This window comes from Cygnus olor, chromosome 4 (genome assembly GCF_009769625.2).
Source record: "Cygnus olor isolate bCygOlo1 chromosome 4, bCygOlo1.pri.v2, whole genome shotgun sequence".
Classification (NCBI taxonomy): domain Eukaryota; kingdom Metazoa; phylum Chordata; class Aves; order Anseriformes; family Anatidae; genus Cygnus; species Cygnus olor.
Window position 1 is genome coordinate 5423827 of NC_049172.1, and position 14686 is coordinate 5438512.

Here is a 14686-nt window from a genome sequence, read left to right on the forward strand (position 1 = left end):
TATTACTAAAGGTGTGGCCTGCTGGTACAAGGTGATATTTTAGAAGAGTGTTTTTCTCTTCAGAGCCTTTACTGTTTTTTGAATAATAACCTGCTGTATTGCAGTAGTCATCTGAAGATTGCTTGTGTTAAAGCATTTGTTTATTCCTAAAGAGAGTTTTTATTCTTACTTCTGTGTTTAGAACTAACACTGTATTTTCATCTTTAAATGTAGTGCTTATGATGCAGCTGCACTGTATTATTAATATTATTGTGTTCATTATTCAGAAGTGCCTCCCCAATGGAGAAAAGAAGTCTTAATTTCATTATTAAACAACTCATAAGCCGAGTCAGAAGAATTTGTATCTTTTGTGTATAAATTTTTAATCTGTGTTTTCTTTCTAAGGAACAGAAGTCACTTGGAAGGGCGTAAGGTCGTGCAAAAGAGATGTTTCCTTTAAAAGACACGGAGATGGGTGCCTCCACCTTCTTTGCTTCAGCTCTTCCTCATGATGTTTGTGGAAGCAATGGCCTTCCTCTGACTCCCAACTCCATCAAAATTTTGGGGAGATTTCAAATCCTTAAAACAATGACCCATCCCAGGCTTTGCCAGTATGTCGATATTACCAGGGGTAAACATGGTGAGTATCTGTTTAATGAGGATATTTTATGTTTGGTTATGGTTATATTTTTGTGAAAAAAAATATCTGAAGGTGCCCGAGCAGAATATTGCCTTTATGGCACCAGTTAAAGAAGGTGGCTGGTTTTCAGGCCCAAAATGACTGCACGCCTTTGCTGTAACAGGCAGTATTAGTGCTTTTGTTTCTTTTCTGCAGAGTTAAGGCAGAGGTTATTGTCTGTGTTCTCTTTTGTTACACGTTATGCTAACTGAAAAAAGCTAAAAACTTTTTTTTTTTTTTTATTCCTTACTGTAAAATTCTGGTACTCGATTGCTGCACCATGTCTATGTAGGACACTGAAATGCATGCATTTGTAATGCTGAGCCCCTACACTGTGTTTTTGTGATCAACTTCAATGTGACGCTCAGGTCTCTTGTACCTCATTTGCAGCTGTTCTTGGTGTCTCAGTTACCTTGTATCTTGGCTGCAAGCTTCTCACATTTTTATTTTTTCTGAATTCTGGCTGCTTAAGATCTTTCCCACTAACAATTACTTTATTTTAGTGCAGAGGGTTTTATAAAAACTGTTTTCACATGTATTGTTAGCTCAAATATTGCTTCAGTTGTTTTTTATGCTCCAGATGATCTCACTCTGTTGCAAGCTCAGCAGGAGTACAGCACTTAATTTCCACAAAAAGTCTGCAACACCTGTGACAGAATGTATGTGGTTACCAGCTTTAACTGTTAAACCAACGATGTTCCAATATAAAAGTGCATTCTATGTATTTGAGTAGTTACACTGTCTCATAAAGTAGAGCAGGTAATATATTTCCCCTGTAATTCAGGATGATAGGATGTTTCAGATTTTTAGAAAATTGTGATATCGCCAACTGAAAATGTTCTGAAGTATTCCGGGGTAGGGGAAGGTTCTTTTTATATTTTCTTTTGCTCTCAAACCTGTAAATTTTTAGTTTTCTGCAGCCAGGAGATCTAGAAATATTACTTGTTTTCATCTTAGGTTGGCTAGTACCCCTTGAAACAGAAAATGGGGTTTTCTAATAATACTGCTTGAAGTGAGAGGTTAAGAAAATTTAGCTATCATAACAAATACGAGAGGTGGTTAAATAGGCAAGCTTGGCCTTTTTGACAGTGAAGAGTCCATGATGTGAAGGTTTCAGTGCATATAAATATGAAGGAGAAAATATCTTAAGATCATTAAAGTAGCTTGCAGAATAGCAAATGTAACGTCTAACTTGAAGTCAAAAGACTGTCCATTTATAGTGGTTAGAATACCAATTAATCGCTTTCAAATAATACGGTTTTTCTTACTAACACACTGATAACATTGATGGGAAAGTCTATCATTCTGATACTGACCGAATTCTTCACTTGTCAATCCGGACATAGTGATTTAATGTTGTTTTTCATGCAAATGTCAGTTTCTCTCCTCATGGAGAAATACAATAGCAGTCTAGGAAAACGACGCAAGAAAATTACATGTATGCATTCCCCACAGAAAACCCTCAGAAGAGTAGTGTATAAATAATAGAAAAACATTCAAATGGAAGTCTTTTTTCTTTGTGAAATTAATTTATTTGTAAACCTTGGATAGCATTATAGAAGGCGATCCCAGAATTGTTTATTCCAAAGAAAGTGTAAGTGGTCCTTTGATTTCAGGAAGGATAAGGAAAGAGTTAAGTAAGCATTCCAGCTTTAATGTGTTACCACTTGTGTGCCTTACAGTGTTTTCCATCTTTGTTATTGTAACAGTCTTGTAAGAATATTTTGGAATAGCTTAGTTTGATTTGGTTTTGAATCTGAACATTCAGTACTTGCTGTTCTGTGAGTATCAGAAGTAGCAAAGCTGCCTCGTTCTGTAGGAGTTCTCTCTCTGCCCTGCACACTGTCTTGCACTATCACCTTCCCTTTATAGTTACCATCTTCGGTGCAACAATCGTTTTGTCGCTCTCTCTTTATTCAGAGCCATACCTAGAACATGTGGGACTCATGCAAATCCTCTGCTATTTTGGGGCAAAAAGTACTACAGTTAGTAATGTGTTAGCTGGTCAATCAGGGCTGAAACTCCTTTGCTCACTCTGAATCCTTTTCCTCAATGTTGATGTTGCTTTGATTCTCTCTCTCTCGACTCAACCACAGATTTCTGTAAATTTGTCAATACTAGCCTTCTTTGAAACCTCTGTTCTTGAGTCAAATTTGACTGTCATCAGCTGAGAGGCTCAGAATTTAGTAGGTTACTGGATGGATGGAATAGCAGTATTTTTGCTGAAGGAAACAAAAACAAGAAAGATCTGCTTCAGTCATGTAATCTACTCGATTTCATAAAAGAAACTGATCGTGATATATACAAGTTGTACATAATTATTTGTATACAGTTTCCCATACAATGTATGTCAAAATACATTAACATCTGCCAAATAGCTACTGAGAAGTCTGAATTCCCATTGTCTCACTTGCATTCTAATCCTCATATCCTTTTTTTTTCAATTAGAGAGGCTGGTTGTGGCTGCTGAACACTGTGAAAGGAGTCTGGAAGATTTGCTACGAGAAAGAAAACCAGTCAGGTAAGGTGTCAAGTTAACCTCAAATCCACTTGACAAAGTTTCACATATCATCTGTGGCTAATTCCTAGCCTCTTTTTTTTTTTTTTTTCTCTGTAGACTTTTATTGGTTTATATAAATTTTACTCTGTTAAAGCGGAACATAAAAACGTTTATCAGACAAACATATGCCTGGAGTACTTACTTCTGTACAATTCAAGAAGCTGGAAGATACATGGGGAGCTTACAACTGAAACACTTCATAGCTCATAAAATCCTGTCTTGTAATAGCAGTTTTGGGGTGTTTTTTTTTGTTTTGTTTTGTTTTTAAATATTATAAAACCTGTTACAGAATCATTATCTTCCTAGAATTAATTTGAAAATTTTATGTCTACCACATGATGAAATGCAGCTTTCGCTACAAGGGATAGGATTTGGTGCATGCTTTTTATATGCAGAAATATATGAACTTCTTAACTAGACAAGTGGACAGGATGTCAGATACATATGCCAGGCTGCTAATAAGTGGTTTGAATTTGGGTTAATACAGTCACTTCAGCAAGGCTTGGTCAAACCAAGTCCAAAGGCTAGATGCTAAGAATACTGGCTTTCATGCTAAGATGTATAGAATAGTTGAGCTATATCTTTAAAGAAGCAAACAAACAAAAATACTCCCCATCAGACTTGTTGATGTTAACTGTAATTTTAAATGAAAAGCAACTATCACTATTAGCTTTGGGGCAAAGTCCCTTCCCCTGAAGAATATATAACACAGGAAGCATAAAGAGTTGAGAAAGAGAAAAAATATTTGTATTTGGGATAGCAGGGCATTGTGGACTGGTTATTTCTAGAACACAAAAATATACAAATTTGCAGCATGCTCGGAGAAATTCAGTCTCTTCATTCTAGTTTCTGGCATTATGTTATCTAAATTTATAACAAGCATTAGATCTCATACTGTTTTGACATTCATGGAAGTGTAGAAAATATGCTTACTCAGAAAAATGTTTGGCACGTTTTTGTGTCTTCCCAGTTAACTGCGGTTATTGTGTTAGGCATCTCGGGTGGGCTATGTTTGATAAAGTACTATCCGGGTAGAATTCCTGTTACTTATCCCAAATTAGACTTGTGTAGAGAAGTAATACTGGAACTGAAGCTTTTTGAGCCTTGCAGCCCTTAAATAGGATGCTAACAGTGTTATCAGGCAGAGATAAATCTAAATGCAGAATGCCCTGTGCCTGTACGTTATGTTTTTGTGGACTACAGCTTATATGACGTTATATGTGTTGCAGAGGACAATGTCTTGAGGAATGTACGGCAAATATGGCTTCCATTTTCTCTTCAGATAGAGAGGTACTTAAAGGGGATGTGTAAAGGGCTTTTCATGTGTGATATAAATTACAGCCCTTCACACAGTTTTGCATCAGGTTCCTATTGCGCCAAGTTCCAGAAATTGTGAAAGCATCAGAAGCTCTTTTCTTCCCTTTTTCATTCAGTTCTCACACTGGTTTTTGAACATGTGTGTCTTGGTGTCAGATGAGAAGCAGCCCAGACTGTCTACTGCCTCTTGACTGTTTTTGCAAAAGCATGCATGTAGCTATTTTAATTTGCTTTGAATTGCTTGATACGTTTCTTATGTGTATTCTGTTGCTATGAGAAAGAAGAAAATTCTCAAAATTGTATAAATGAAACTTTCTCAGATAACAGTTGTGGCCTGTATGCACATCCATCATGCCCCTCTATATCAGCATGGTTTTGTGGCATCAAAAAAGATTTTTTTTTAGACATTTTTAGATGGTTTACTAAGGTACACAGCTTTGGTTTGTTGACATGCTAAGAGAAGGTACTTCGCCAAGATAACTGTCTCAAACTATTTTGGCTGTTGGTCTATTAAGAGTAGATGCATAAAGCCAGGCTTTACTTCTTCCTCTTGGCTTGAGATAGTAGAATAACTTATTTCAGTAAAAACTATCTGATCTTTGTTTTAATGAGCCAGTTGGGATTTTTTCAGGAAGTTGTAACACCTGAGGCATAGGCTAAAATGTAGCCTGTCAGTATGTTCCCAGCTTTAAGAGATGTTAGTGTACACATACTTACTGTAAATTACAGCTTTTGCAGTAGTGGCTAAGAGATGAATTATGTTCACTTCAAAGGAAGTGTCTTGCAAGACTGACTTTTTCCCTCTACTTTTTTCTTTTTTTTGTTTTGTTTTAAAATTAAAACAGACGTTTTTGTTTCTTTTGTGAGACCCATAAATTTCCAGAAATAACTTGGATGGACCAATTCCCAGTTATTGGCTATCTGATCTGTATATATTAATTACCTCTGGAGGAAAGTATTTGGCTTTTTCCATATATTCTGATTGCATGTGTCAGTGATAGTAAAACTGGTTACATATCTGGAGTTGATGTGTGTGCTATTGCAATTAATTTTATAAACTGTTTATGGAATGCAAAAAGCTGCTCTTCTGGTTTCTAGATTAATTCTGCTTATGCTTGCCAGTAACCTAAGTCCTTTGCACCTGTACCACAAGCTGACGTAAAATCAGCAGGAAATCTTCTATTATGCTAGTTCTGAAATTCAAGACGTAACATTATGAACTGTCTGTCTTTCCATACATACTGGAAAACAGGCCATACAGCTGTCTGGTAGTTATTTGCAGTTAATCTTGTCTGAAGTCATGCGTCAAGAGTAGCATGCATTCCTTAATATGTGAATTATTCAAAAAAAAAATGCAGCTGAGTAATTAACCTCAGACTTTCATTGGCTTTTATAATTCTAATGAATCACTTATACATAGGGTCCAAATACTGGATATTAGTTCTGACCATTTACCTAACTCGCTCTGTCACAGCGCAGTAAGTCGTTTTAGTGAGCATACGACCAAACGATTTCTAGAACCTGGATCTGTGAATTCACCTGTTACTTACCAGAACTGTGACAGAGCTCTCCAGGAATTGCAAAGATGGTTTGCCATTTTTCTCAAAATTAACATGCTCAACTTCAATTTCAATGCAAGTCAGTGTTCGGTAACTCGTGGCCAGATTATTTTCTGAGTGATGCATGTTTGGGATCCTAGAAGGAGCATGTGCTATGGTTGGAACTCTATCAGGTTAAATTCAAGAACTCTCAAATGGATGAAATAGGTAGGCTTTTTGCAATTCTTATCATATGTAACCAGAAAAGGAATTTAATAGCTCTTCATTGTCTTTCATGCTTTATTCGGGTGGTAGCCATGTGGACGTTGTAACTACAATTAATGCTTCTAAAAAAGACATTAATTCAATTGTCTTTACTATACTTCCATGGAACATCACAATAAAAGCAGGGGAGCTCTTTTGGAGTTGTGTGCGGCAGGGAACTCAGGCTGTAACCATAAGTAAGAGTTTTAGGATAGAATATGGTAAGTTTTAGGTAGTCATGCCCCATTATTTTCCAGAGCAGTCTCCACTGTCTTCAGTTTGAGAGCTTGTATTCTGGGTCATTGCTTGGTTTTTGTTTATTCCTGATTTATTCTCCTGTTTGTTGTTATTCAGAGTCAGAGCAAGTATGCACTTAGCTTTAGCTAATAATTTTTGCTATTGCAAAATCAGCTCTCAGATATATGTTCAGGATTCAGTTATTTTCTTAAAGGGCTACGAATTTATGTGCACAGTGAAGCACAATAGTAAATACCTGATTTAAGCACGTAATAGTTTGAGACACATTTTCAAATCTCTAAACAGCATTAAAGTCTGGCTGACTTCCTCTGTGTCATCTTGTGCATGCAAGGATTTTGTGAATGAACAGAATGTAAGTCACAAAAATTACGAAGGATAAAACTATTGTACTTCAGAATTCTCACTAAGGGCAGTTTTCATGTTTGTGGCAGTCACAATTTTACAAGACTTGCAAAGTTACTAGTTCTTTTAGCACTGTTGATATCACAGACCGGAAAGTAGGATGTGAACTTATTTTTAAGGTTTTCCATCTTTTAAACATATTTAGTGCCGTTCCTTTGGGATACCTTTTCCAGACAGTGTTAAAGGAGTTATTTTCTCTGCTCCTGTGCTGTTATAAGAGGACTTGTGAGCTTTTCCTTTTCTGTCACGCTTGAAGTGTGTTCCTTCTTTCAAGAAGCAGGTCTGCACTTGTATTCATAATAATAAAAATGCCAGCAAATACTGACATTCAGCAGACTTTTGGCACCTACAGTAGAGTTTCTGGATTGGTCTTCAATTTGTGGCTTGGGCAGTCTAAGCCTATTCCTTTCTTCAATAAAATATAGTTGTCATATGTTTTGAAAGTTATGGTTTTGAAAAATTACTAGTGAACCATCAGAGATACAAGGTATGGTTTGTTATACATGGAACATTTGATGGGAAGCAGGCTGTGTCTGCAGCTGTTTACTAGTTTGGAGAAAACATGATCTGACTGATTCGGTTGAGTACATTTTATTTGGCTGTATTAAACAGTTGTCTGCGCATTGATTAGATTAGATTTCTTTATGCCATCTTTGCTGTTAACGTACTTTTGGCAAACTTGAAGTAAAGCTACATAATAGAAGGTATTATTGGATGTTGGGGGGGAAGCAATTTCTGGGTAGCCAGGGATTCTTCAGGAATATTGTAAGACAGGTGCAAGTCATCAAAAGGCTGAAGGTTTTACATGATTTGACTTGAAGAGCTGCATGTGAGCAGAACTTCAAGGGCAGAGTGTACTCTGCTTTGAATCAAGTTTGTGTTGGAATTTCACATGAGAAATCCATATGTCATAACGAGGTTCCATTTAGCAAGGATAAATGATGAAGTAGTAAAATGAAGTAGCATTAATAAATAAACTTCTTAAAATTAGTTTTTTCCTAAGCATGTGTGAGAATCTGTACTTTGGCTGTTTAGTGGCTGTAGAGTTTTCCTTTAGTTTCTTGCCAACGGTTTGTTTCTGAAGCTATGATGAAAGACCAGCTATTAGTCCTGACTTGCTTATGTGTTATCCAATGCTGCTTTTCTTAATATTAGGAGTATTTTGATTTCTGTAAGTTTTAGTCTCACTGCAAATCTTACTGTAGCATTCCTTTTAGCATAGGGTATCTCATGTAATTCACAAGGGAAAAAAAGACTTTTTGGAATGTCAAAGGGGTATAGTTTTCATGAGGTAGTTGAGGAGAGCATTATTCCTCTTCATGTCAGAGTGAACTTTTTAGGTATGGAACCAAATTCTATGCTTGTACAGTTGGCTGCAGTGTTTGGCAGCACAAAGATATCTCAGGGCACATATGCCCACATCTCTGTTGCGTGTGAAACATTACAGTGTACACCCTTGTTTTCTTCTTCTCTTTCAGAAAAAAAAAAGAAAACGGAAGAATACCACTCTTTGAGATTAAGATAATTTGCTATTAAAAACTAGTTCTAATGGCTGTATACAACATTAAGTCTGTACATGTGGAGAAAGTGCATAATTGTATTTCTACCCTTTGTCCTGCTGTGCTGCTCCTATAGCTGTTTGTATGTACTTTGAACGAATTTCCATTCTTAAAGCAGTAGCAAAGATCTTGAGCTGAAGATGAGTTGTGCTGTGCTATCAAGAACAAAAGTAGTGGAGAGCTTTGAGCCTTCAGTGGAAGAGAATGCTGAGTTTCCCTCTAACAGATCAAGCCCCATCCTCGACAGGAGCATGGCTTTATCCTGCAGGGGGATTTCTGTGCTAACTAACTAATGGCTGAGCAACCAAATGTCAAGTTTTTGTTGTGCAAATATTACTAGATTTAAACCATGTTACTAATTTTAATGTTGATTTATGATAGTTGTGTTTGTAATAAGCATTGTCTATATACTTGGAAGAGTAAGATGTGGTTAATATATGATTATTCTTACTTAATGCAGTGTTTGACACTTCATCCTACTTATAGCGGGGGGAGAAAGGAAGAACTAACACTCTTTAAACTTGCTATACAGTGCATACTTCTAGAAAGGGATTACATTTTTAAAATGTAAACTCATACATCTGGAACTACTGAGCAGTGTCTTGAGGGAAGCGTTTGTCACTAATTAGGGATCAGACAGCTGGTTTATTTAGATGCATTGATATGCTTGCAAACATCTCTAACGTCATTGTGGTTTGAGATCATTCCTTCCGTATGTATGGATGTTTTCTCCTTGACTTCAAACTCCTCTGTTTCACAGAGCAAAAGACCCAGACGTGGGCCTTCACTCCAGGCTAGCTGCTTTCCTGCTTCAAAGCTGCATTAGTCCCGTATTGCATACCTACATCAGTGCAGTGCCAGGCTCAAAGTGGTAGATTTACCACATATGATCATAAAATCAGAGAATCATTACGATTGGAAGAGACCTTCAAGATCATTTGGTCCAACCATCGCCCTACTATGAATGTCACCCACTAAACCATGTCCCTAAGCACCACGTCCAACCTTTCCTTGAACACCCCCAGGGACAGTGACCCCACCACTTCCCTGGGCAACCCGTTCCAATGCCTGACTGCTCTTTCTGAGAAGAAATGTCTCCTCATTTCCAACCCAAACCTCCCCTGGCGCAACTCGAGGCCATTCCCTCTAGTTCTATCGCTAGTTATCTGTGAGAAGAGGCCAACCCCCAGCTCCCCACACCTTCCTTTCAGGTACAGCTTCCTTCTCCCTGCCCTGCAGTTCTGTGGGAACCACAGCATGAGCACAGCACTAAGTTAACATCATTGCTTGGCTGCTGTTCCAACGGGACTTTCCGATGGACAAATACTGGCATAGGCAGACAGCGCTTGGATTTCAGCTCAGCTTCTATGCGTGCATGTGTGTATATGGCTAGGCAGATACCAGGGAATTAGAGATTGCCATCATTCGACTGTTTAAAACTGGCCTGATCTGCCAGACTTCTAGGGTTTAAAGACGTTAAGCATATTCCTATAGCACATATGTTGCAAAACATTAACCCGTGCATGTTATTAATCATCACCGTGTACACAAAACCATTAGTCTTTAACACATACCCTAAATTAACTGTGAGTATACAGTAACATGCAGCTGATGCTGCACAATTATCTGTGGTAGCTGTGGCCCTTGGTGGTTCTTGAAAATAAAGGTGATTAGGCTCGAGAGCTCTTTGAGAGAATTAAGAATCGAGGTGGACTCATCTCTCTTCTACTCTTACCCTCACTAATGTCTAATATTGTCTGTCTCCACCCACAAGGAGTGGTCTCCTCTATTCCCGGTAGTGTTTATTTTGTTTTATGTTTTGCCAGTCATCCTTTAATGGGTTTGGGACTGTCCTACACATTTACATGCATTCTTTTTTTTGGCACAGTCAGCTGTTCTTTTCGTGTTCACCTGTCTGGCAACTTTTGTTACGTGGATCTCTTCTACATGCAACTACATCCATCTCTGTTTGTCCCTTTGATGATGATTCTCGTGTCAGTTTGAAAGCAATTTGTTATTAATTATATGCTGATTAGTACTTTTCTTTCTAATTTTTATTCACAGGCATCTGCTTTGGCTACTTAAAAGTTTATTGTTACCTCTAGATAGGTGTTTCCTGCCTGTTGTGGTGACACAGTGGAATATAGATCAAAGTGATGCCCTTATAATGCCTTTAGGAATATTAGTTAGCTAAGAAATTCCTAGCAGCACCATTGCTTATTGGCCTAGTTGCAAAGTCCCTTTGATCACCCTGCATTTGCAGACTGTTCTGTGCTTGGAGCTTTCCGTTCTGTTTCACTTTTTAGTAGCATCTGTACCATTGATATAAGGATCCAGATTTTTTTGAGCTAACTACCAAACTGGATCTCAGCATGGTTTTTAACCTTTAGATACTTAGTTGGAAAAAAAAAAAAAAAAGAAAAAACACGGTATGGCTAAACTGTTAAAAGGACACTGTTGTAAAGTCTCCTGATTCACAGGAAATACCTGGCTTTAAGAGGAGCTGTGTGCTGCTACAATTTTTGTTCATAGCTTTAAAAATTGTGTTGCACCTTGATAAAACATGTAGTTGTGTGTTTGTTTTTAATTAGGAATGTGACTTGTTACTAGTGCTTGATCCCGTCATGCAGAGATAGGAAAGTGTCATTTTTCTCTCAAAGGCTGAAAATTTTGTAAAGAGATTGCTTTAGTGCAGTTTTACAAAGTTCTGTGTGTTTTTCCTGCTATCCAGTAACTCTCACAAAAGAAAACATGCTCAGTTGTCATTCTTGCTAATCATGGTACTTAGGTAGTGGTTGTATGTGCTACTTTGATATTACCAGTGCTGCTTGCGCTAGATTATGCGTGCAAGAGGACTGTTCTGCTCAGAGAAGCTAAATCCTTTAAGGGAACTCAGCCTTTCAGCTTTTAGGTTTTCAGAGAGGAGTGCTCTGTTTTTTCATGGCTTGAGTGTTTTCAGATTGTTCTCTTGGCTTTCTGTGCATGAAGCAGTGATTTTTGGACTCTTTTTTTTTTTAGTCCTGAAACAAAGGGAAAGAGTCTTAGGTTTGTCAGGAGCAGAAAGGAAGATACTAAGAATCCCACTGTTACTAACGTTTTCTCTTCTTACTGTGTGATGTGGTCAAAGCTGCTTTAATTCATAATACACAATCTCTGAATTCAGACAACATTGCAGTGGTTGGGAGCTCGCTGCTTGGAGTGCCTGAGAATGAAAGTTGGATTTCCAGGAGCTCGTCTGTTCTTCTCTCTTCCCACATAGTGAAGAACGGCACATCTGTCCAAGCTGGGAGAGGTTCAAAAATAAGGCAAACAGTATTGTGCACTACCTGCTTGCTCTGTTGTTAATTTATGTTTGGCTGCCAGACACAACTGAAATTTGTGCAAGTTTATGATGAAAATATAAAGGCAGACGTGAATTCTTTCCTGTCTGCTATCAGTAATATTTGGTAGTCTCCAAAAGAAGTCATTCAGTTTTAAAACTTGCTAAGGGACGTTTAGGCTAAAGGAAATCTTCAGAGACCTGCAGATGTAATATGATGACAATGAAAAATGAGACAAGGTTTGGAGTTTCTTTACTGTTTACAAGTTTCTTTATTTAAGCTATGGTTAGCCATTTGGAGCCTTTTGTGTAAAATTTCCCTCAAACCCCAAGCAAGCAACCTTATCTTTTTTTTTTCTTTTTTTTTTTTTTGAGACAGCTCTATCCCACTATTTTCTGGTGAGACCTTCGATCTTCCGCCCTTAAAATTTGAGCAAACATGATAAACAATTGGTGTGAGTCAAGTAACCATTTTGTTAGTGGGATATTTAAAGTCATAAAATGTTGGTTTTACTTTTCTTCATGGGGGAAAAAAATGTGCATCAGTCTTGTATAAAACACTATTAAAACACCAAAACTTCCTGATTTTTAGCTCTGAACTTCTACTATATTCCGTGTTTTTTTGTGACCTGGCAAAAGTTACCAGATTTTTCTTCAAGCATCTTAAAAACTTCCTTAAATATCACTGTTTAGTATTTGATGTGTTACTAAAACTGGAAAAAAAATGTTTAGCACTGTAAAACCAGTGTTACAGCCAAAGAATCACAGAATCATTAAGGTTGGAAAAGGTCTCCAAGATCATCTGGTCCAACCATCCCTCTACCACCACTATCACCCACTAAACCATGTCCCTAAGCACCACGTCCAACCTTTCCTTGAACACCCCCAGGGATGGTGACCCCACCACTTCCCTGGGCAACCCATCCCAATGCCTGACTGCTCTTTCTGAGAAGAAATGTCTCCTCATTTCCAACCTGAACCTCCCCTGGTGCAACTTGAGACCATTCCCTCTAGTCCTATAGCTAGTTATCTGTGAGAAGAGGCTGACCCCCAGCTCCCCACACCTTCCTTTCAGGCAGTTGCAGAGAGCAATGAGGTCTCCCCTCAGCCTCCTCTTCTCCAGACTGAACAACCCCAGCTCCCTCAGCCGATCCTCACGGGACTTGTGTCCCAGGCCCTTCACCAGCTTCGTAGCCCTTCTCTGGACATGCTCCAGGGCCTCGAAGTCCTTCTTGTAGTGAGGGGCCCAAAGTTGAACACAGTACTTGAGGTGAGGCCTCACCAGAGCAGAGCACAGGGGGACGATCACTTCCCTGGTCCTGCTGGCTGCACTATTCCTGTTACAAGCCAGGACGCCGTTGCCTTCTTGGCCACCTGGGTACACAGCCGGCTCATGTTCAGGCATGATCTTGTAAGCAGAGAAGCTAATAAGCAAACAAATTAGCTTAATGGGATGATGTTTTTTCTTTAAATATGAAAGGCTTCAAGTAGACTTGGAATTGTGTTGCTGTTCCCCCAGTTAACTTATTTCTATTCATACATTTGCTGTAAACCAAGGGCTAACTAGTATAGGAATGAAAGCTCCTGTTGAAAGACTCAATCAAAAGCATTGTTTCCAAGTAAAATCTTTAAAACTTATTTTTTGAAGAATGCCACTGTAAGCAACAGATTATTAGAAAGCACCCTCTTAGTTACTGTATCTCAAAACAATTCATGTGCTCAGTTGAGAGTCTGACAAGACCTATAGTCTCTTAAGAATGTGGTTGCAGAGTTGCAGCAAATGTAGATTATGACTCAACTCCCTCCCAGAGTGAAAACTTATGCAGAAATCTTGCTGTGATACAGATCTTTGTGGAAGAGAGTCCTCAGCCCTAGTAAAACCACAGTAAGGTGGCTATAGGGTGGATATAGGTTTACACATTCTGGTTATGGGGCTCGGGTTCTGTCTGCATTGAGCTAGGCCTGAAAGGTGGCGTGGGTCAGAGCGAAAAGAGGCTTAGGATCTGAAAGTAACTTGGCTTAAGCATATGAACTTCTGTTTTATTAAGACAGTGTTTCAAAGGTACCATCTAAAGTGACTTGCTGATACTGTTCTTTCACATATACCTGCCTGTGCCTTTTGATTAAGAAAATGTTTCCTCTCTGGCCTTGATCTATAGAAGGAAGCTGCGCTAAGTTAACTGTAGCACAGTATGACAGCTCTGGTTACATCCTCCCATCTACCCTGCTTCCCTTTCTTCCTGGCAAAGATGATACTCGCTAACTCTGCGCGATACTATCTGTTCTGTTAATTGGAGGAGAGAGAGAAACGGTGATTAATTTAATCAGACGTATCCTGTCAGCAAACCTTTGGAAAGCAGTCATTTTGAGTGACCAATGCAAACAGTACTGAGACTTGCTGATTTTACAGAATTGCCACTGAACAAGCAGCGTGGTAGTGTCTATTTTAAGTGTAACACTGGAATCTCTGAGAACCTTTTGGATATTCGTTGAGTGGACTAACAGCACAGGATGGGAAGTTCTTGTTAATTACTATCATTTCCAATAGCTCTGTTGATTCAATTAGAAACTAATGCCTGGAAATTGAACAGTCTTTATTTTGGTTTCTTGGTGCTGATTCAGCAACCATTAAGAATATCATTTCACTGGAGACAGGGAGAGTGGAAATAATATATTTATTTTTTTTAAGTGCGTGATTGTGGTGACTATAAGAATAATTTTACTATATTCTTCCCTTTGAAAGAACACTTTAAACATACAACATATTGTTGCCATAATTGTCGTTATGTAATTACATACATGACATAGTGT

The 14686-nt window shown here is 38.3% G+C and overlaps 1 protein-coding gene across 18 annotated transcripts in view; it reads left to right on the forward strand.

Moving 5' to 3' along the window:
- TBCK (TBC1 domain containing kinase) overlaps positions 1-14686 on the forward strand; it is a 107785-nt gene that overhangs the window by 5648 nt on the left and 87451 nt on the right. For 12 of the 18 annotated variants that reach the window (XM_040557110.1, XM_040557111.1, XM_040557121.1 and 9 more), the window contains 2 exons: positions 385-619; positions 3107-3179. In XM_040557110.1, coding sequence (XP_040413044.1) covers positions 427-619; positions 3107-3179 — 266 coding nt within the window. In that variant the 5' untranslated portion in view covers positions 385-426. The remainder of the gene's footprint in view (positions 1-384; positions 620-3106; positions 3180-14686) is intronic. The other 6 variants (XM_040557115.1, XM_040557114.1, XM_040557119.1 and 3 more) reach the window with 1 other exon arrangement.